General features: G+C 61.3%; 1 protein-coding gene across 1 annotated transcript in view; it reads right to left on the bottom strand.

Annotated features, from left to right (window-relative positions):
• Positions 1-11,976: 11,976 nt before the first annotated feature.
• The window catches only part of ACSF3 (acyl-CoA synthetase family member 3), a gene marked incomplete at its 5' end in the record, with an annotated part of 59,433 nt that continues 51,388 nt past the window's right edge, over positions 11,977-20,021 (bottom strand). Inside the window, 3 exons of the mRNA XM_079723309.1 lie at positions 11,977-12,266; positions 15,761-15,872; positions 16,314-16,448. Of these exons, the coding sequence (XP_079579435.1) occupies positions 12,119-12,266; positions 15,761-15,872; positions 16,314-16,448 (395 nt within the window). The 3' untranslated portion in view covers positions 11,977-12,118. The remainder of the gene's footprint in view (positions 12,267-15,760; positions 15,873-16,313; positions 16,449-20,021) is intronic.

Genomic DNA, 20,021 nt, shown 5'->3' on the forward strand with positions numbered 1-20,021 from the left:
CCTCTGAGGTCAGACCCCAAACCCGGATGGAGGAGCCCTCTGAATGTTTTTGGATTTCTGCCCCCTGAACGGGTAGGGGGTGAAGTAGACGGGGGCGGGGGCTCAGCGTGCGGGTCCCCCTGGCCAACCTCAGGCACCCTCTCCTCCCGCTAGGCCATCCCTCCTCTCGGCCATCTGTGGCCCCCTCAACAACCTCCCGGGTGCGGGGGTGCTCCAAGGGGGAGGGTAAGCTGGGTCTGGTCATGGGGGAGCCCGGAGAGCAGGAGGGGTCCCTGGGGGAGGGGCGTGGTCCCCAGGCTGGTTAGAACCCCCCCATGGCCCAGCCCCCCGGCCTCGTGCCCGGGCAGCTGGGGCTGGGGACGCAGAAGCCTGGGGTCCAGTCTGGCTCTGGACCCTGCGCAGGAAGTTGTCTCCGCTGACCTCTTGTGTCTGAGCCCTGAGGTCCCGTCCAGCACTGGTCCACCCCAGGCTGCAAGGGCCAGTTGGCCTGCCTTGCCTTTGGACCGGCTCCTCCAGAAGAGCCCTTTTTCCTGGTGGACTCAGGGTGACCAACCCTCCAGGTGCCCCCTCCCCTTACCAGGCCACCAACCCCAGGGTTCAACCCTTCACCACCAGCGGACCCTCCCTCGGGTCCTGTGCGAGTGGGAGGGGCCTGAGGTGCGGGTCCCGCCCCCCAGCCCAGTGGGGCCATGACCGCCCCTCCCTGGGTGACCTCCTCTGTCTCTGGTGGGACACGGTTGGGCACCTGTGAGCTGGGAGGAGGGCAGTGGCTCCCCTGGACCTGGGTAGGGTTGTGAAGGAGTGTTGGGGGAGGGGGAGGGAGGGGTGGGGGAGGAGAGGGGCATTCCAGCCCTGGAGGTTCATCCACCCATCTAGGGATTTTCAACTTTCTCTTGATAAAAGGGGGGCACCGAGGCTTTCAGCAGAGAAGTGAAGCTGTTATAACTTTAGAAAAAAAATGCAGTTACATTAGAACAATACCATAATTATAGTGTAATAAGCATCATTATGGGGACTTCCCTGGCAGTCCAGTGGTTAAGAATCTGCCTTCCAATGCAGGGGACGTGGGTTCGATCCCTGGTCGGGGAACTAAGATCCCACATGCTGCGGGGTAACTGAGCCCCTGCACCACAATGAGAGAGAAGCCTGCGTGCCACAACTAAGACCTAACACAGCCAAAATAGATAAATATTAAAAAAAGAATGATGTGTAAAAGTATGCAGGTTTATATAAAATTGCACACAAACACACCCCCAATAAGGCCCGGTGTTTAGTCCCCATAGTCCTGTGACGTAGGGGCCTCTCTCCACGTGCAGGTGAGGACACTGTGGCCTAGCAGGCGTGGCAGAGATGGCCTCCCTGAACCTGTGAAAACGTCACGTTCCTTGACAGAGGGACCCTGAGGTGGGGACGGGGTCCTGGATTGTCTGGACTAGCCTCGTCTATTCACAGGAGCCCTTAAGAGCAGAGAACGTCCTGTCCCTTAAATGGTCAGCTGGAGCCAGAGAAAGCCAGAGAGGAAACCAGAGAGATTTCAGGTGCCAGGCAGAGAGACACGTGGGTGCAGGGGCGGGAGGCCCACAGCCAGCTGAAATGGGGCCCTCAGTCCTACAACCCCGAGGAGCCTGAGTCTGCCAAGGACCTGGATGAGTTTGAAGAAAGTTGTCCCCTGAGCTCCAGGTAAGAGCCGGCCCGGCCGACACAGAGCCTTCACCCCATGTGACCGGGAACAGAAGACTTGATGGAGCCCACTCAGACGACTGACCTAAAGAAACAGTGAGGGGCTTCCCTGGTGGCACAGTGGTTAAGAATCCACCTGCCAATGCAGGGGACACGGGTTCGAGCCCTGGTCTGGGAAGCAACTAAGCCCCTGCGCCACAACTACTGAAGCCCACGCGCCTAGAGCCCGTGCTCTGCAACAAGAAGCCACCACAGTGAGAAGCCCGCTCACCGCAATAAAGACCCAACGCAGCCAAAAAAAAAAAGAAACAGTGAGATAAAGTCGTGTTTCAGCCGCTAAGTCTGCAGTAACTGTTCTGGCGGTGTAGCCGGGTGTGCACCGGGGCCGCACGGCTGGTATTCAGCAGGCATTTGCTCACTGGGATAATTGCATGACCCCACACCCCAGCACAGCCCGCCCGGGGCTCCCATGCACATGTCCATTGTGCAAGCGAGGGTCAGCTAGCGTCATGTGGCCAGGGGACGGCAAGGTGAACGCAGCTTCTCGGGCTGCACGAAGGGGTGTCCGCCTGCCCACCCGGGGTTCAGGCTCCCGTGTCCAGGATGGGACACAGAAGGGAGGGAGCAGAATGCCTGGGGGTTCAGGAGGACTGGACAGGAAGGAGGTGACCCGGACACGAGGCATTGGCCTGGGCGGAGCACAGGTTCCTCGTAGATATGAACTGGGTGCCTGTGCTCATCCAGGTGGAGATGCCTAGTGGGCAGCCGCAGGTAACCACAGTCAAGGGTAGCAGTGTGCTCCAGGAGGCCCAGGCACTGATCTCACCCGACACGTGGCCCGTCCCTCTGGGGCCTCATTTTACCAGGCAAGGACCCAGAGGCCAAGGTGACACCGCCAATACAGGTGAGGCCTGGCCAGGAGCCTGGGCAAGCGGCTGCAGGGCCCACGCCCTTTCCAAGTTCAAGCCTGGTCTGGAGGTCAGGAGAGAGGCTGGGTGGAGGCAGACACTCCCCCGCAACCTCTCCCTCCCCTCCTCCCCCCTCCCAGCCCTCCCCCTTCCGCAGTTCCCCTGTGCCAGGCCCCTGCCAGGCCCCTGCCAGGCCCTGGGGCATCAGCCCTCATAAGTTTGCCCTCCCAGGGGAGTCAGGCACCAACACACCCTAACGTGATGAAGCGGCACGAGCGGGGGTCCTCCGTGGAGGCAGGCAAACGTGGGGCGGATCTGGAGGGGCCCTGAATCCCCGCCTGGCCCCCATGGCTTGGATGGAGCAGTGGGGCCCTGCAGAGGGCTTCCTGTCCCTTAAATGGGTCCCAGGGTCAGAGGGGATGGCGGGGTGGGCTGGAGCGTGGGGAGTGCAGAGCGGCACTGCCTGGGTCCCCTAGCGGCCAGGGCATAGCCAGGCGGGGCCTCCAAGGACAGCGGAGGTCTGGGCAGCTGCCGTCAGGTTTGGGGGCCTTGCCTGTTCAGCAGCCCAGTGATGCCCCCCCCACCACACACACAGAACAGTCATTCTCAAACTACGCTTCTAAAGTCTTGGGTGCTCAAAAATATGGACGGACAGACAGACAGATGGACAGAGACAGAAGAGAAGCTGGGGCTCCCGGCAGCTCCCACCGGCCCTGCGGCCATGAGAACTGGGAGGCCCTGGGGCGGCAGACTCTGTCCCAGCCTCCCCCAGGGCTGTCCCTGAGCTCCAAGCCCCCACGTGCTGGGGCGGGGTCCCTTCCTGCCCAGCAGCCCTGACACCGGGTATGGAGGGTCCCACCAGGCACCGGAGCAGCAGGAGACCAGGGGTCCTAGCGGCTCTCGTCACGCCCGGCGGCACCAGCAGAGGGCAGTGTGGCTCCAGCGAAGGCCGGGCAGAGACAGTGGTCTGGTCCTCCCACGTGCTGGCCCTGAGGTCTGGGGGCATGGCCTCCGCCAGGTGGCACCTTCATTGGCCGAGCCAGGCTGCCCTGCCGGAATCCCGAGTTCCTGAGGTCCGTCCAGGCCCCGGGCCATGGTGAGGACCCGCGAGGCTCAGGGGCGCAGGCCTGGCCCCACTGACGGGGGTTCAGGCAGGGCAGAAATCAGAGGTCTCCGGGCTCAGATAGTCAAGCTTTAAGGCAATTTGTAAGCGTAACTGTCACCCCCAGAGGGTGGCTTTCGTGGGAAAACCCACTCCAGTAAAAACCTTCACCAGCATGGGCCGGGGCCAGGGCGCCCAGGCACGCACGCACCCCAAGACTCCAGGGCAGGGATGTAGGTCCCCGTCCTGCTCACTCAAGAGTCTCAGGGTGCTGAGGACCAGGAGAGGAGGCTGTGTCGGCTGCCCCTGAGCTGGTGGGTGTGAGACACCCGCAGGGCGTGCACACCAGCCTGGGCCTCCATCCTCACGCGGTCACCAGCGTCTTCACTCCCAGCTGGCCTGGCGGGCAGCCTGTGCCCGTGGGCGCCGGCAGTGACTGGCGGAGCACGGTATGCGGGAATGCTGTCGGGGAGACCCGCGGAGCTGCCTGGGACCTGGCAGCTCTCGGTTTGGATTTGGGGCTCCTGCGGCCGTAGAAGAGGCCTCAGTGAGCCTGTGTCCCGCACACATGTCATGTCACAGCCCTCATGTGCTAAGGCACAACTGCACCCTGGTGCACGGCCCGGGCTGGGGAGGGTCCTTGTCTGGACGAAGCTGGGGGGATGGGCTCCGGGCAAATGAGGCCGGCCAGCGGCTGGTCCTTCCTGGCCTGGGGGGAGGGGAGGGGAGGCGGGGGGCTGGCTCCCGGCACTGCTGGCTCCTGGGGGCTGCAGGACAACCGCCCCCCTCATCTGCCTCATGGTTCTTCCCATGCGGCCCAGAGATGCCGCCAGCACAGCTGCTCCTTGGCACCTCCCCAATCAGAGTGGGTGAGAGCTGGGAGGGGTGGAGGGGTGCTGGCAGGGGAGGGGGACATGTGGGGCCCCAGGGGGGCTCCAGAAGGAACGTGTCCCCAAGCCCCCCCAGGCAGCACAGCCCCCGCGCATTCCCCAGCCCGCCCCACTAGGCACCAGCACCACTGTCTCTCAATCAACATCAAGGGAGCTGGTGACAAATTTGGGAGCAAAGAATCCGAAACAGCCGCATAAATCACATTAATGACCGTTCAAATTAGATCAGGCGCTGTAACAGACACGCTGCTGCATCTACGGTCCCCTCCACCCCCTGTGGGCGGGGGAAGCACACTCAGCAGGCACTGCCCACGCGCAGGCTCTCCTGGGCCCGCTGTGCGTCCCTCTCCAGGGACGGGCTGAGGAGGAAGATGCGGGCTGGGTGGGCTCAGGAGCCTGGACCCTCCCTGCCAGCCTTTCTCCTCCAGACAGAGGACCTGGGCAGGACGGCCAGGGAGAGGCCTGCACAGGCCGGGGGGCTGGAGGGCCGGGCCTCGCCCAGCCTGCGGCCTCCTCGCTTCTTTGGGGAGAATCGCACGTTTCAGCCACTCTCCTTGGTCCTAATGCCCGGCTCTCTCCTGAACGCTGGGAGCTTGTGCGCACCTGGCAGGTGCCCCCGAGCCCCCGCTCCTCCCCCCATGCTCTCCATCCAGGCTGCTGAGCTGGAACCCCGACCTTCCAGACTCGAGTGCACTCTGGCTCCCCCTCCGGCCAGTCCTCTCCCTGGTCCTGCGACCTTTCCAGAAGTGCTCCGGCCCTGCCCCTGCCCCAGGCCCTAGGGGCTCTGTCCTGGGGGCGTGGGAGTGAGGCAGACACTTACTGGTGTCGAGGACAAAGAAAACCTCTCCGGCCTGGAGGAGCGGCGCCGCATCTTATGCCCAGAAAGCCTGTCATTCGAGTGAGAAAAAGTAGAGACTCGGATACACACTCAGCGGCGGTTACTGAAACAACTACTGCAGAGAATTATTCATTAAAATGAAATCCGTTGAGCCAAGAAGTTGATCACATGTCAGTAAATTTAATGATTGACTGTGAAAACAAAGCCTATTAATTTTTGTGTCCAAAACAAAACAAAACTGAAATGCTACAGAAACATCAAGACGGCGGAGGACGGACTTCCCTGGCGGTCCAGTGGTTAAGACTCCAAGCTCTCACTGCAGGGGGCGCCGGGTCGATACCTGGTCGGGGAACTAAGATCCGACATGCTGCACAGCATGACCAAAAAATAAATAATTAAAGATAAAAAAAAAAAAAGATGGCTGAGGGGCAGGTATTGGGAGCCTCATCCCAGCCGTAGGGGAGCCCTGTGCTGCATTACTGTGAATAACTTAGACTTTATAGCACATATCTAAACGTTTTAAGGCACTCAAAGAACAGAAATTTAGTTTATAATTTCCAAATAAGCAAAGAGAAAAGAGTAGAGAATTAAAAAAAATTTTTTAAAGTCTTTATTGAATTTGTTACAATATTGCTTCTGTTTTATGTTTTGGGTTTTTGGCCATGAGGCATGTGGGATCTTAGCTCCCCAACCAGGGATCGAACCCGCACCCCCTGCATTGGATGGTGAAGTCTTAACCACTGGCTGCTAGGAAAGTCCCGAGAAGTTTATCAATACAATGGAAGAGAAGGCAAAACAACAAACGCCATATCCCTAAGGTGGTGGCAGAAAATGCAAATGGGGATTGTAGAAATAAGTCCAAAGACATCAATAATCACAATAAATGGACTACATTTGCTCACTAAAGGAGAGACAGAGGGACTTCCCTGGTGGCACAGTGGATAAGAATCCGCCTGCCAATGCAGGGGACATGGGTTTGAGCCCTGGTCCAGGAAGATCCCACATGCCGCGGAGCAACTAAGCCCGTGCACCACAACTACTGAGCCTGTGCTCTAGAGCCCACGAGCCACAACCACTGAGCCTGTGTGCTGTAACTACTGAAGCCCATGCACCTAGAGCCTATGCTCCACAACGAGAAGCCACCGCAATGAGAAGCCCGCGCACCGCAACGAAGAGTAGCTCCCGCTCGCTGCAACTAGAGAAAGCCCGGGTGCAGCAACAAAGACCCAACGCAGCCAAAGATAAATAAATAAAATAATTATAAATAAATAAATAAATACTAACCCCAGAAGCTGGATAGCAGTACTGATCTCAGAGAACATGTGATTTAACAGGAAAACGCAAATAACAATCCATCAGAATAGATAATAATAAGGTATAACCGGGGCCTGGGCACCTAGCACTGGAATATCAAAGGAAGAGCTGCCTCCCGAGGAAAGAAAAGCCGCTGTGTAGGGGCACAGGAGGGCCCCAAATTTCAAAGCTCTGGAACCCCTTGGCCCGTGTTCTCGGGGTAGTAGCAGAGACCGGTGGGGAAACAGGGAGCAGACAACGTGCTCCAATCACCCCCGGCTTAAGAGATTAAGTCAAACAACAAAGGACCCAGAGTTTGGAGCCGGGTGAGGACGGGGGTGCCCAGGTGGGCGTTAGGAGAACAGCTAGGTGGAGGCCCGTGAGGGCGGGTCCAGCCAGCCACCAGGAAAGGAGAAGCTAAACAAAAGGGTAATTTAACCAGACGCACAGGCAGGATTGATAAGGGACTGTGCAAATAAATCTGAAACCTGGATGAAGAGCACGGTTTTACAGAAGATCCCAGGTCATCAAGTTTATATAAACCAGTAATCAGTGAAGAGCCCAAACTGGTCACCAAAGACAGCCCGGCCCGAGGAGGCTGCCGGCCCTGAGGGTCCCAGGGCCCGTCTCCACCTCCTTCCGAGCCCTAAGTAAGATGGGCCCAGTCCACATCCAAACGCCCCCGCGAGAAGCGTGTCGGGATTCAGAGTGTTCCAGATGTTTGCCACACGGAAAGCAGCCCTTTCCCCCCTTTCCTGTTTGCCCACTTCTACCCTTAAAAGAATCTAGTTATAGGAATGAAATCACCAGGCAACTGAAACTAACTCCTGACCTGTGCTCTCCTGAGCGCACACCTCGCCTTGTCCACCGTGCGGATTCCTTTCCTAGATGAAAAGAAAAGAAGAATGAAGAAGTACGCAGTTGAAGAATGACCAGCTCTCTACCCCAGCAGCCCCCTTAGCAATCCTGCAGGAGACCACACGGGCAAGAGAACATGTGACGCGTCAGCCAGCCTGCTCGCAATGGAGAAGCAGGCAGAGCCAACCTCCATCACCCCGTCACTCTGACTCCACCCCCGTTACCGAACGCCAGTCCATGTGCCTGACACACAGTGACAATACCAAACCGTCGGAGTTTGGAGCAGAGAAAGGTTTGCTGCAGGGCCGGTGGGTGGCTCAAGCCCTAAAAGGCCTCCAACTCCTGGAAAGCTTTCAGCAAAGCCCTCTTATGGGAAAGGTGAGAGAGGGGCGTGGGTAGTTGTTGCAGACTTCTTGGTGTCAGATCCTTTGTTCTTTTTGTTTTGTTTTGTTTTTGTTTTTTTAACATCTTTATTGGAGTATAATTGCTTTACAATGGTGTGTTAGTTTCTGCTTTATAACAAAGTGAAGCAGTTATACATATACATATGTCCCCATATCTCTTCCCTCTTGCGTCTCCCTCCCTCCCACCCTCCCTATCCCACCCCTCTAGGTGGTCACAAACCACCGAGCTGATCTCCTTGTGCTATGCGGCTGCTTCCCACTAGCTATCTATGTTACGTTTGGTAGTGTATCTATGTCCATGCCACTCTCTCACTTTGTCCCAGCTTACCCTTCCCCCTCCCCATATCCTCAAGTCCATTCTCTAGTGGGTCTGTGTCTTTATTCCCATCTTACCCCTAGGTTCTTCATGACTTTTTTTTTTCTTACATTCCATATATATGTGTTAGCATACGGTATTTGTTTTTCTCTTTCTGACTTACTTCACTCTGTATGACAGACTCTAGGTCCATCCACCTCACTACAAATAACTCAATTTCGTTTCTTTTTATGGCTGAGTAATATTCCATTGTATATGTGCCTCATTTTTATCCATTCATCTGTTGATGGACACTTAGGTTGCTTCCATGTCCTGGCTATTGTAAATAGAGATGCAATGAACATATTGGTACATGACTCTTTTTGAATTATGGTTTGCTCAGGGTATATGCCCAGTAGTGGGACTGCTGGGTCGTATGGTAGTTCTATTTGTAGTTTTTTAAGGAACCTCCATACTATTCTCCATAGTGGCTGTATCAATTTACATTCCCACCAACAGTGCGAGAGCGTTCCCTTTTCTCCACACCCTCTCCAGCATTTATTGTTTCTAGATTTTTTGATGATGGCCATTCTGACTGGTGTGAGGTGACACCTCATTGTAGTTTTGATTTGCAGATCCTTTGTTCTTGAGGTTAGGTCAGTCAGGTCACGATGATCCTGTAAATCGCCACCAAACAAATGCTACTCCCTGTTCTGACAAGAAAAAGGGAAGGTCCCAAGGCTCGACTTTCACCCTCCGAGGTCCAGGTCCGGGCTAAGAGAAGGGGGTCCATAAGGGGTGCGGTTACCCTGCCCCGGAGCGTCCGTCCAGCACCCAGCCTGGGTCCTCCCACCAGTGCCCAGGCTGAAGAGGCCGATCTCAGCTGGTGGCACCCTCAGGGCCGGGTCCCCAGACCCTGCCCAGCCGTCATCACTGAGGGAGCCAGGCGCCCAGGACCCAGCCGGACCTCAGGCTCCTCAGGCCGCCCAAATGGGAGGGGGGGGAGGGTGCCAGGTCCCACGGGCTGAGACCCATGCAGACTGCCGCTGCCATTAGGTCGCAGAGGCGGGGATGGCGGAGAGGTTCACGGCCGCCTCAAGGCCTCCGCCCCGCCAGTGGGCAGCCTTGGCGAGAGCTCTGGAGCCCTGCAGGGCACACCCCCAGCCTGTTCCCAGGCCCTCAGCTCACCCGCCAGCCGCCAGCACGAGGCCGGAGGGCCTGGAGAGCCCCGGGGAGAAGGCCGCCATCCGCCTCTTACCTCGCTCTCCACTGGAGGACCACCGCCCGCCGCCCGCCGGCCTAGCTGGACCTCTAACCGCCGCTCTAAACAGCCCGCGTTAGCGGTCTCGCGGTAACCGGTAACCGTTGCCTAGTAACTAGGGTTGCGCGGTAAAGGTGCGCAGCAGTGGCCGCGTGCTAAGGGCTGCGCATTATTGCACTCCTGCCCCTCTCCACGGGGGTGACACAGGGCCTGCGTGGGGGGCCAGGACGTGGACAACTCTGGGGGCCTCACGGGTGGTCCCAGCATCCGAGGACGTCTGGGGGGCCTTAGGCACTGGCAGAGGCAGGCCCGGCTCCTTTGGGCCAGCCCAGCTGTTGCGGTGTCCACGCTCCTGACCAGCCCTGGGGTGGGCTCTCTGTCCAGGGACACTGGTCCGGGCCTCCCTGAGATGGGCAGTCGTTGCCCGTGGGGCCTGGGCTGCCCCCTTCTCCGCGCCACGCCCTCCCTAGGCTCCGCCCCCTCACAGCACAGGGTCCTGCCGGCAGCTGCTCACCTTGGCTCCCACGGGGAGCTCAGGCCTCCGTCCTTGGTCGGAGCCCTGAGGGGGCAGCAGCCTTACGTCACGGGGGGGGGGGCGCAGGGGGCGCGTGGGCCTTGAGGTGTCGCGGTGTCAGCCCTGACATTTCTGTGGCCGTTTCAAGCCCGCCCGTCCCCCGGGGTCTCTCCTCAGCGGGCCCTCTGCGCATCCCACGTGGATGCTGAGCTCTGGTGAATAAATGCAGGCAGACGGCAGCAGAGCCCTGAACGCTCGGCAGGTTTATGTCCGGAGGGAGGGACGTGGCAGGTGCGGACCCTCCACCGCCGGCCCTCCCCCTGCCCCCGAGGGAGCAGCGTCCGAGGGGCAGCCGCTGCCAGGTGCCCTTATCTTCCCGCTGCCTCTCAACAAGTGCACTCCCGCTGTGCCCAGGAGCCCCTCCAAGCAAGATCCAAGCACTACGGGTTTGACAGAGCCCAGGGTGCCCGCCCCCGAGCTTTGGTTTGGGAGTTGAGTGCAGGGCAACACGGAGCCGCCAGGCTGAGGCATTTCCAGCCATGGGAACTTTCCCAAAGCCTCGGGACCTTCAGCCATGCTGGCTTAGCAAGTGGGGCTCTGCCTGTCTCCAGGGCCAGACCAGGGCCCCTGCCAGGCTGGGCTGGACCGACGTGAGGAGCAGTGGAGGATGAACCTGGCCCGAGGGTGCCGAGGAGGTGGGGCCGGCAGGGTCCAGGCCACGTTCTGCGTCCTGAGGGACATGGTCTAAGAGCCTGTCAGCGTCCCAGCCCGGTCTTGTTCTTGGTCAAAGATGACCATTATTTTTCGGAAAGTATTTTGTACAGACGCTAGCAGAAAGCAGATGATGACGTGAACGTTTTCAGGAATCAAATTTTCAGTATTAAGACAGACACAGAGTCAAACCAGTGGGATGAAGTAAAGATCTGGGGACGTGGGAGCTGATTCTTGCCAGGAGCTCGTGGTCCCCAGGTCCCAGGACACGAGGACAGCAGGAGCCAGAGTGTCCAGCGCTGCCCTGAGAGTTCTGGGCTGCGGGCCAGCGCCGAGCCCGGAAGGCTGGCCCGCTGCACAGGCGGGTGACCAGTGCGTGTCCAGGGCTCGGGCAGGAGGGCGCTGGGGTGGACGTTCCTCCGAGCAAACGCCGTGCCCGGGGCCGGCCTCGCGGAGTCACAGGCCACGTGCACAGGGTGGGGGAGCAGCCCTGGCCCCCACGTGCTGCCCACCAGGTCCTCGGCTCTGTCCTGGCTCCTGCCCATCCTCCCCACGACACCTGGGCCTCCAAGGGCAACTCTGCCCTTGGCTGGGGAGGGCAGGGAACCTGGGGGCCGGGCAGCAGGGGCATGTGTGTGGGGGGTCTGGGAAGGAGAGGGAGACATCCAAAGACCAAAGGGGTAGGGGGTGTCGTGGAGGGAGCAGCACGGGGGAGGGGATGGGGGCCAAGGAGGGCAGCTGCGGGGCCATTCGTGGTCGGCCTCTGGCTACTGAGCACCTTGGACTCTGTATGAGGTCTGTGGGACCCGGGCTGCGGCCTCGACAAGAAACACTGGCCCCAGAGCCCAGTGCTGGCCCCCTGGCCCGTCCCAGAGTGTGCCGACCCCTGGTCCAGGAGGTGCCCTCTGGGGGCCGAGGGTCCTCTGGTCACATGAGCTGTGTCCCTGGCCCTGAAGGCCTAGAGAGCCTCTGCCAGGGCCACGGGTGCCGGACACCCCAGCAAGGCACTCGTGTGGTGGGAAACGCCCTCCCCTGGACGCCCAGGACCATCGTCCGAGTCCACCAGAGAGACGCCCGCCCTGCACACCATGCACACGCGGGCAGACCGGACCTTCCCTGTGCCGTGGGCGGGGACCACGCAGGCCCTGGGAAGGAGCGCAGGACAGGTGTCTGCTTCTCTGTGGAGGCTTTATTGAGTTTCCAGGGAAACCTGCTTCCCCCGTGACACCTCCAGACCCGCAGGGACCGGGGGGGCGGGGACTGCAGAGCACACGGAGCTGTGTGGCGTGCCGTGGCCACGAGGCCGGGGCGGAGGGCACGAGGCGGTTTCCTTCTGGTGAGGTGTGGCCAGGCGGGAAGCCGGCTCACTGGCGCCCGGCCTCGGGGGCACCCCAGTCGCGCGGGTAGAGCTGCCTGACAAGGTCTTGCTTGTTCACCTTCCCCATGTGGTTCCGCGGGATCTCCTCCACCAGCAGGAGCTCTGAGGGCACCGCGTACGGGGCCAGGACACCTCTGCAGAGACAGGCCAGGCCTGAGTGCAGGAGCCGCGGGCGTGAGTGGCGCCTCCGCAGCAGGTCGGGGCCCGGTCCTGGGCATGGAGACGCCCCTCTGCCCACTGGGGGAGGGGGGAGCCTCACCCAGGGCCAGGCCTCCCGAGACCCCGCCCCGGAGCCCCTGAGCTGGAAAGAACTGGTCCGACCTCACGGTCCATCCACTGCATCCCTGGGTGGACGGCCGGGGGAGGTGGGTGAACACCTCACAGACCCTTGGGTGCCATGGCCACACACGCCGGCTGGAGCCACCCCTCCCACCCCAGAGCCTGGTGCCCAAGCAGTGGGAGTGGCCGTCTGGGTCCAGCAGCTGGCCTGTAGCCGCACCCCAAGAGGAGCACCGTTAGACAACGCTCCCCCCGTGAACGGGCACGTGGTGGGCCCAGCCCCAGGCAGCTGTGCACACCACGCCCAGGCTTCTCCTGAGCAGAGCTGCCTGCTCCTTGCTCGAGGGCCGCACACGGGGCCCTTCAGTAAGGAACCAGCAGGTGCACAGGATGCTGCCTGGGGTGGTGGGGAGAGGGGCCACCCATCGTGGCCTCCTGGCCCACAAAGGCTCCACGCTCTGTGGCTGCTGCCAGTGACACAGACAGCGGGGCATCGGGCAGTGGGGCTCCGGACAGTGGCACCGCGACGTCTGCCCGGGGCCCGCAGGAGTAGGGACAGCCGTGGCCTCTCAGGACGTGTGCAGCAGGGGGCCGGCGAGGGCAGGCAGGGAAACCCCATCCCTCGGCCTCAGTAGCTGGTGCCTACGTCCATCTGCCCACGGGTGGCGAGAAATGCTGTTACCTCGGGGCAGCTCTGGCGCAAATCGCCTGCTCTGGGCCAAAGGTCACGGAGGTTCCACCAGGGACACCCGTTCCCCGCCCCCCACTGCACAGCCCCACCTCCCAGGCGGCACCCACCCTCTCTCCGCCCGCCAGCGTGGAGCAGGTCAAGGGGCAGCCGCGAGGACGCAGGGCCCTGCGTGAAGAGCAGCTGAGGCGGGAGCGGAGCACGAAGGGAAAGGAAGCCCCGTCTGTCTAGAATCCCAAACCCCGAGAAGGTCTCTTTCAAGGATGAAGATGAAATTAAAGGCTTCAGACACAGGAGCTTGGGGTCCCCACACTTGAGGGTCTGTGTGGGAGGGGCCGCCATGGGGGGCGAGTGCCAGACACAGGACACGTGTCATCTTCCTTATTAGCGAAGCCTCCTTAAGAGAGAACCGTTTGAACAAAAAGTGTTCAAGAACGTAGCGTGGGGCTTGTAACGACATAGAAGTAAAAGGTAGGACGACAGCGCACAGGGAGGGTGGGGTCACAGCAAAGGCAGGACACACAGCCGGAAGCCTAACTCACGGCCACCACGAAGAAGCAGAAGCTGCAGACGTGCAGGGACGCGCTCTAAAGCCTGCAGACCCGCAGATTCTGAGAACAAACGCTGTTCTCCTACGAGGGGCGTCAGCTTAGCAGCTGGTCTCATAGGAAACTGTCAGAGCAGCTCCCAGGCAAACTGAGGCCCTGAGCAGGAACACAGCAGGGCTGAGTGGTTTGTTACAGAGCCAGCTTCCCTGTGGGAAAAGCCCCGTGGACAGCGATGGCCTCAGCTCCACCGCTCAGCCCCGTGGGGAAGGGAGGTGGCCCGGGGGCCCAGCAGCGTCTCCCCTCCACGGTCTGATCGGACGGCAGCGCCTGCTCCATCTGGACACCGGATTTCTGAATTATCCCCGTGGGGTGTAAGCCCCACGTGGGCCACTGCAACTGGACAGTTTGGTGGGCAGGCCACGTCCCAGACCGGGAACGTGGTGCTGCCACCGAGCCCAGAGGCCACGCCGGCCCCTCCAAGTGTCGCGGTGCCTGAGCTGGGACGGGGGTGCCAGCCTCTCCCAACTCCGCTAGGAGCACAGCGCAGGGTCTGCGGGAGGACGTAGGACAGACTTTTGCTTGGGGGTCTTGTAAGATTCAAGAATCTTCAGAAATGAAAAAAATGGCAGTGAAAGGGAAGACATTATTTAAAAAAAAAAACCTTTAGGGCTTCCCTGGTGGCGCAGTGGTTGAGAGTCCGCCTGCCGATGCAGGGGACACGGGTTCGTGCCCCGGTCTGGGAAGATCCCACATGCCGCGGAGCGGCTGGGCCCGTGAGCCATGGCCGTTGGGCCTGGGCGTCCGGAGCCTGTGCTCCGCAACGGGAGAGGCCACAACAGTGAGAAGCCCACATACGAAAAAAAAAAAAAAAAAAAAAAAAAACCTTTAAAAAAGACCCCCAAATGGCAATGAACAGGACACAGAAAGAAAGAGCAGCTTCACTGAGCCAATGTCTGGAAAGCTCGGAGTGAGGCCCCTCCCCCACTCTCCACCTTGCGGGGGCGGAGTCGGCCCTGCACTCTGAAAGGAAGGTCCCTACCCTCCCTCCAGGGGGTGGGCAGCCGCGGGGTCACTGTCCAGTGACCGCCCCATGGGAGGACACAAAGCCCGGGGAACCGGCCGCATGGAGACTGCAGGCTGACCACCCGCCCCAGGCCCGCCCTGCTGGGAGCATCTCCCCAGGGACCCAAAGCCTCAGCACACAGCACAGCGCCGCCCCAGCCGGGGTCTCAGGCCTTCAGCCGGCAGCACGGGCCCCTGCGGTGAGGGGACAACGGGAGCCCCGGGCGTGAAGGAGCAGGTTTGAGGGCCGAGAGACCTGCTCTCAGCACAGGATGGCAGGTTCTTTCTTTTAACAAAGCAACTGTTTAACCAAAGCGGCAAAGCCGACTAGAATCTTCTTCGCGCCTTTGTGAAACTGCAAAGTTCCAACTGTGATTTTGCAAATCCAGGGGAATCTAATCGCCCAGCTGTGCTGCCCTGATAAACAAGGATTCCTCCTGTTTGTGAAATCACGGTGGATGAGCCACAAATATCTTCAGTGCAGAGGAGAAGGAGGCAAGCCGGGCAGGGGGTGTGGGGAGAGAGGGCCAGAAGGAGGGACCTCTTGGATCTAAACTAAAGGCCTTGGGGATGTAACTAACAGCTCCTTTCTGAGCTCTGGCCTGGGGCCAGCAGCGAGCACCCAGGGGCCCGTGTGATGCCCTGCGCTCAGCACGTGCTTCCGGCCCAGCAGCGCCCCGAGCCTGCTCAGCCCACGCCCCGGGGTCCTGTCGGGATGGCTCTGAGCTCAGCTCCTGGGAACGGACCTTCCTTGACAAGGTTCCTCCTACACCCAGGAGGGGACGCACTCACTCACCATGGGACCCCGTCCACCTCTGACCCGGCCTCGGAAGCTTACACCTGAGTCAGGGGTCAGGGTCCTACATCTGCTCCCATCATCACGACACAGCTTCCCTGGGGCCCTTTGCACATGCGTATGAGTGTGTGTTGTGAATGTGCGTGCATGTGTGCGTGTATGTGTGTGTGGTGCGGGGGGCACAGCTCCTACAGGACCACATCACCTGGCCCTCAGCCCCCAGCCCGAGACCCCGCCCACCTGCCCGGCCCTCACCTGGCCCACTCTTTGAGCTCCCTGTGGGACAGCGAGTGTCCCTCTTGAAGGGTCACCACTGCGGTGACCCGCTGGCCCCATGTCACGTCTGGAACTCCGATCACAGCCACGTCTGTGGAGAAAGAAGAGGGTGGGGGACCTCAGAAGCACAGGAGGACGAGCACCGCAGGCTGCAGGGCAGCGGGCACGTGCGGGAAACACCTGGGACCCGCCGCCCCCAGAGAAGCCCGCCTAGTGGCCAGAGACAGGGGATACGGAGTCTCTGAGGGGCCAGGACGGCCCAGGACACCACCACTCCTGAGCACGGGGTCCCAGCCTGCACCTGGCCAGCCTGGACGCACGCGGGGGGCGGGGGAGCAGGCTGACTGTGGGGAGGGGCGGGGAGGGGATGGGAGGCAGGCCCTGGTGCTGTGCCCCCCCTTGGGTACCTGGTCCCCGTTTTGTCAACAACACACACACAGGAAGACACATCTGGACCGGTCCTGAGACAGCCCGGGTGGCCGAGTGCAGCTGTGTCAGCCAAAGGTCACGGTCCGGGCACCTGGCCGCTCACCCGTGATGCTGGGATGGGCCAGCAGATGCCGCTCCACCTCCAGGGCGCTGACCTTGTAGCCGCCACTCTTGATGATGTCCACGGAGGTGCGGCCGCGGATCCAGTAGCTGCCGTCCTTGAACACGGCCGTGTCACCTGGGGAGAGGCTCCGGTCAGTGGGAGGCACCTGGCTCGGCCGCAGTCGGCGCTGCACATGCATGTGAGTGCCGCCCTCCCCGGCACGTGTGGGCCCCGCGTCTGGGAGCGTCAACACCTTTCTGGGACAAGGCAGCAAGCACCAGGCGGACGGCTGGGACCTCGCGTGATGCCAACGCCAGACGCCTCCATGGCCCTGCCCCTAGGCAGGTGGCGGCGTCTCACAGGGACGGGCAGGACCCCCGTGAAACAGCCCAGGACCACGGAGGCAGGAAACAAGAGCATCAGGGCCTCCCTTGGGTCCTGGCCACAGCAGGGCCACAGCAGACCCTTTCCCAACGGGGCTCCGGGCCATACGCAGTGTCACATGGGGGCCTGGCAGGAGGGAGGGACCCCCCACCCCGACCCGCCATGCTCAGCGCCGGGGCTTCCCCACCCACTTCTCCTGGACGTGGTCCTGGTGGGAGCCCTGCCCAGCTAAGGACCCATGCGGTCCCACCTCAGGAGGCGCTAGAGACCTGAGGGGGGGCGACGAGGTCAGCGAGGGCCAGGGCCGCATGCCAGACAGGGCATTGCGGTCGGGGGGGTGGGGTTGAGTGTGAGCGTACACACACACGTGTGCACGGACATGTGAGCCTGTGCACGCGGGGACGCCCACCGCGCACTCTGAGAGCTGCGCTGATGGTTCACCGTCTGCTCTCACACACCCCACGCTGCACACGGGTGATTAGCTGGAATAAATCATCAATACTTCACGATGCATCACACCGTCCAACGCAGGAGGCCCATCCGTCAGCTCGCACTCTTGGCGACCTGCCACGCGGGGCGCCCCAGCCTATTAAACAAGACGGATGGCACTGCCTGGCTGGCTGCGGTGGGCTGTGATGCAGCAGGAGCTGGGCTCCTGCAGGTGCGGGGCCTCCTGCCTGATGGGAAGCAGAAGGAAGGAGAGGCTCTGTGGTCTCCGGACGGAGTGTTGGGGCAGGTGGCCGGCCGCAGGGACAGGGCGCAGTCTGCCGCCATCCCGTGAGGCCCGCCGGGGCCTCTCTCCCATTCCTGCTGTGCAGCCCTGGCTCCGGCCATGTCCCCTCCACAGTGGACAGCCACTGGGTCTCCCGACGGCTTCCCAACCACCGGACACCAGCCCCGTAAATGCACCCATGGCCCAGCCAGGCCTCTGGCGGCCAGAGACCCAGCGGTGTTGGGGGTGGGGGTCACTGCCCTGTGCCCTGGTCCTGCCAGGGACACCCCCATTGCCCATACCAAGGCCGACATGGCTTCGGGGCCTCTGGCCATGTCGCCTGCACCCTCTTTGCTCTGTGTGACACCAACTTAAGTCAGGGTGAGAGTTTCCCACAGCTGCACCCACACGCCCGATGGCAGGCCCCCCAGGCACGGCCCTCACCCCAGGGTGCTCACACCCGCTACCCCATCTGCGGCATCTGGTTCTCCATCTCCCCCTTCGCTGTCCCTCTGCTCAGACATCACTTCTGTGGCATCTCCAGGTGCCCCCTCCCCGCGCACCAGCTCACAGTTACGGCGGCTTCCTTGCACTGTCTCCTGTCACCAGCTCTTACACTGACCCTCATCCAGCCTGATGAAGAGCAGCGAGACTTAGGATCTTCTCTGAGAAAAGCCAGCACCGCAGTGGTAGGGATGGTGCTGAGGACACACGGACATCGTCCCGGGGGAGGTCTGGGGGTCTGTGTGCCGAGGGAGGAAAAGCCCCGTGGGAGAGCCCTGCTGCTTCCCGGGACCACCGTCAGGCAGGGCGTGCCGACAGATGTCCGCACCGCCCTGGACTACCCAGTGGCCTCAGTGTGATCACACACGCCCTCGTAAGAGGGGCGCAGAGGGATGTTCGAGTCATGGGAGACCCAGGAGAGGCCCCGTGAAGACGGAGGGAGAAGGCCCCCGCGGGTCTGTGCCCCTCACACATGGCTGTGCAGAAGGCCAAGGAAGACACTAGAAGGAAGACGAAGACACGACAACTTCCCAGAGCGGAAGCCTCGCCGGAGCACACAGCTTGGTTCTCTCCCTCTAGAAATAAAATCAACAGCAACTGTCGTTTTCAAGGCACAAAGCCGTGCACAGGGAGACAGGAGGGGGCATGATGGTGAGAAAACTGGCAGCTGGAAAGCAAGCGGACAGACCCCGCGGGCTGGAGGGAGGCTGTGTGAGGCGGGTTGCGGCCAGGGTGGCAGGCGCCCCGCAGGAGGTGGCGAGGATGGGCCGAGCGCGGAGCAGGGGCACCGGCCCTCAGTGCACGGCCGCCGGTCCTTCTCTGCGGACAGAGGAGGGTGGACGGCGACACGGGAGCCCACGGGCCCTGAGCAGCGGTGGCTGGGCCCCCCACCCCCACTTCCTGCTCTCAGCCCCCGGACCCCTGCTGGGCATCAGAGGGGAGAAAATCAGCCATCAACCCCCGGAATTACAAGACGTGGTCTCCAGAGCCCCCAGGGTGCGTGGCCTGTCGACTTCAGGGCTCCCAGGGCAAAGGGAAGATTCTCTAGGACCTCAAGAGAGGAAAGGTCACGATGCGCCAGGAATAACGCAGCTGCAGCCGGCAGCACACGTGGAAGCCTGACACCAGTAAAGACAATTTCTAGTCCAGGCTCCTGTACCCGGCCCAGCCAGGACGAAGACACTGGCAGACACGAGCTCTCCAGAGCTCACCTCCCACCCGCCCAGCCACAGCAGGCTCCTGGGGAACGCGGACGACGAGGAGAAAGGAGGCCGGTGGGAGCTGTGCGCTGGCATGGGTGGCAAGCACAGGGGGGCCTCCCAGGAGGACTGGAGGCCAGAACAGACGAGCCCTCCTGCCTCGGGAAACACTGCGGCTCCCACGCGGCTCAACCCTGGACGGTGTGTCCACAGGCGTCTGGCAGCCTCCAGGTGGCCAAGACGGGCACGGCTGGGGTAAGAGGGCCACGCGTCCTTCTTCCCAAACCAGACAGACCGCTGGAGTCTTCCAGCTGCGTACGTGGGACCTTGATAAAAACAAAGACCTTCTGCCCGGAGGTCTGAGGCCGACCAGGGCAGACGCAGCGGCCAAAAGGCAGCGTAGGGACTTCCCTGGCAGTCTGGTAGTTACGACTCCGCGCTCCCAATGCGGGGGCCCAGATTCGATCCCTGGTTGGGGACTAGATCCCACAGGCCGCAACTAAAGATCCTGCACGCCACAACTAAGACCTGGTGCAGCCAAAAAAAAAAAAAAAAAAACCAAAATACAAAAACCCCAGAAAAACAAACAACAACAAAAAACAAAGGGCAGCGCAGAGGCCCAGCAGGAGCGCGCAGGATGGGGACATGCCGTCCGCACAGAAGCCGTTCCAGGTGGCTCGGAGACTTAACTCCAACAAAGCCGGGTGTTTCAGAAGAACGTGGAGGAACAGCTCTTCACGACCGCTGGGGAACAAAGGGTAAAACACACACAAAGGGACGACCACCAGACAGGACCGCGACGCAGCCCCGGCCTCCTGCTCACAAGGCGTCTCCACAGAGAGCCCAAGCCCCGCGGGGAGGCAGGGGCCTGCGGACTTGGCAGCCTGACCACACCACACGTCCTGGGGG

Source organism: Hyperoodon ampullatus (genome assembly GCF_949752795.1).
Source record: "Hyperoodon ampullatus genome assembly, chromosome: 18".
Taxonomy (NCBI): domain Eukaryota; kingdom Metazoa; phylum Chordata; class Mammalia; order Artiodactyla; family Ziphiidae; genus Hyperoodon; species Hyperoodon ampullatus.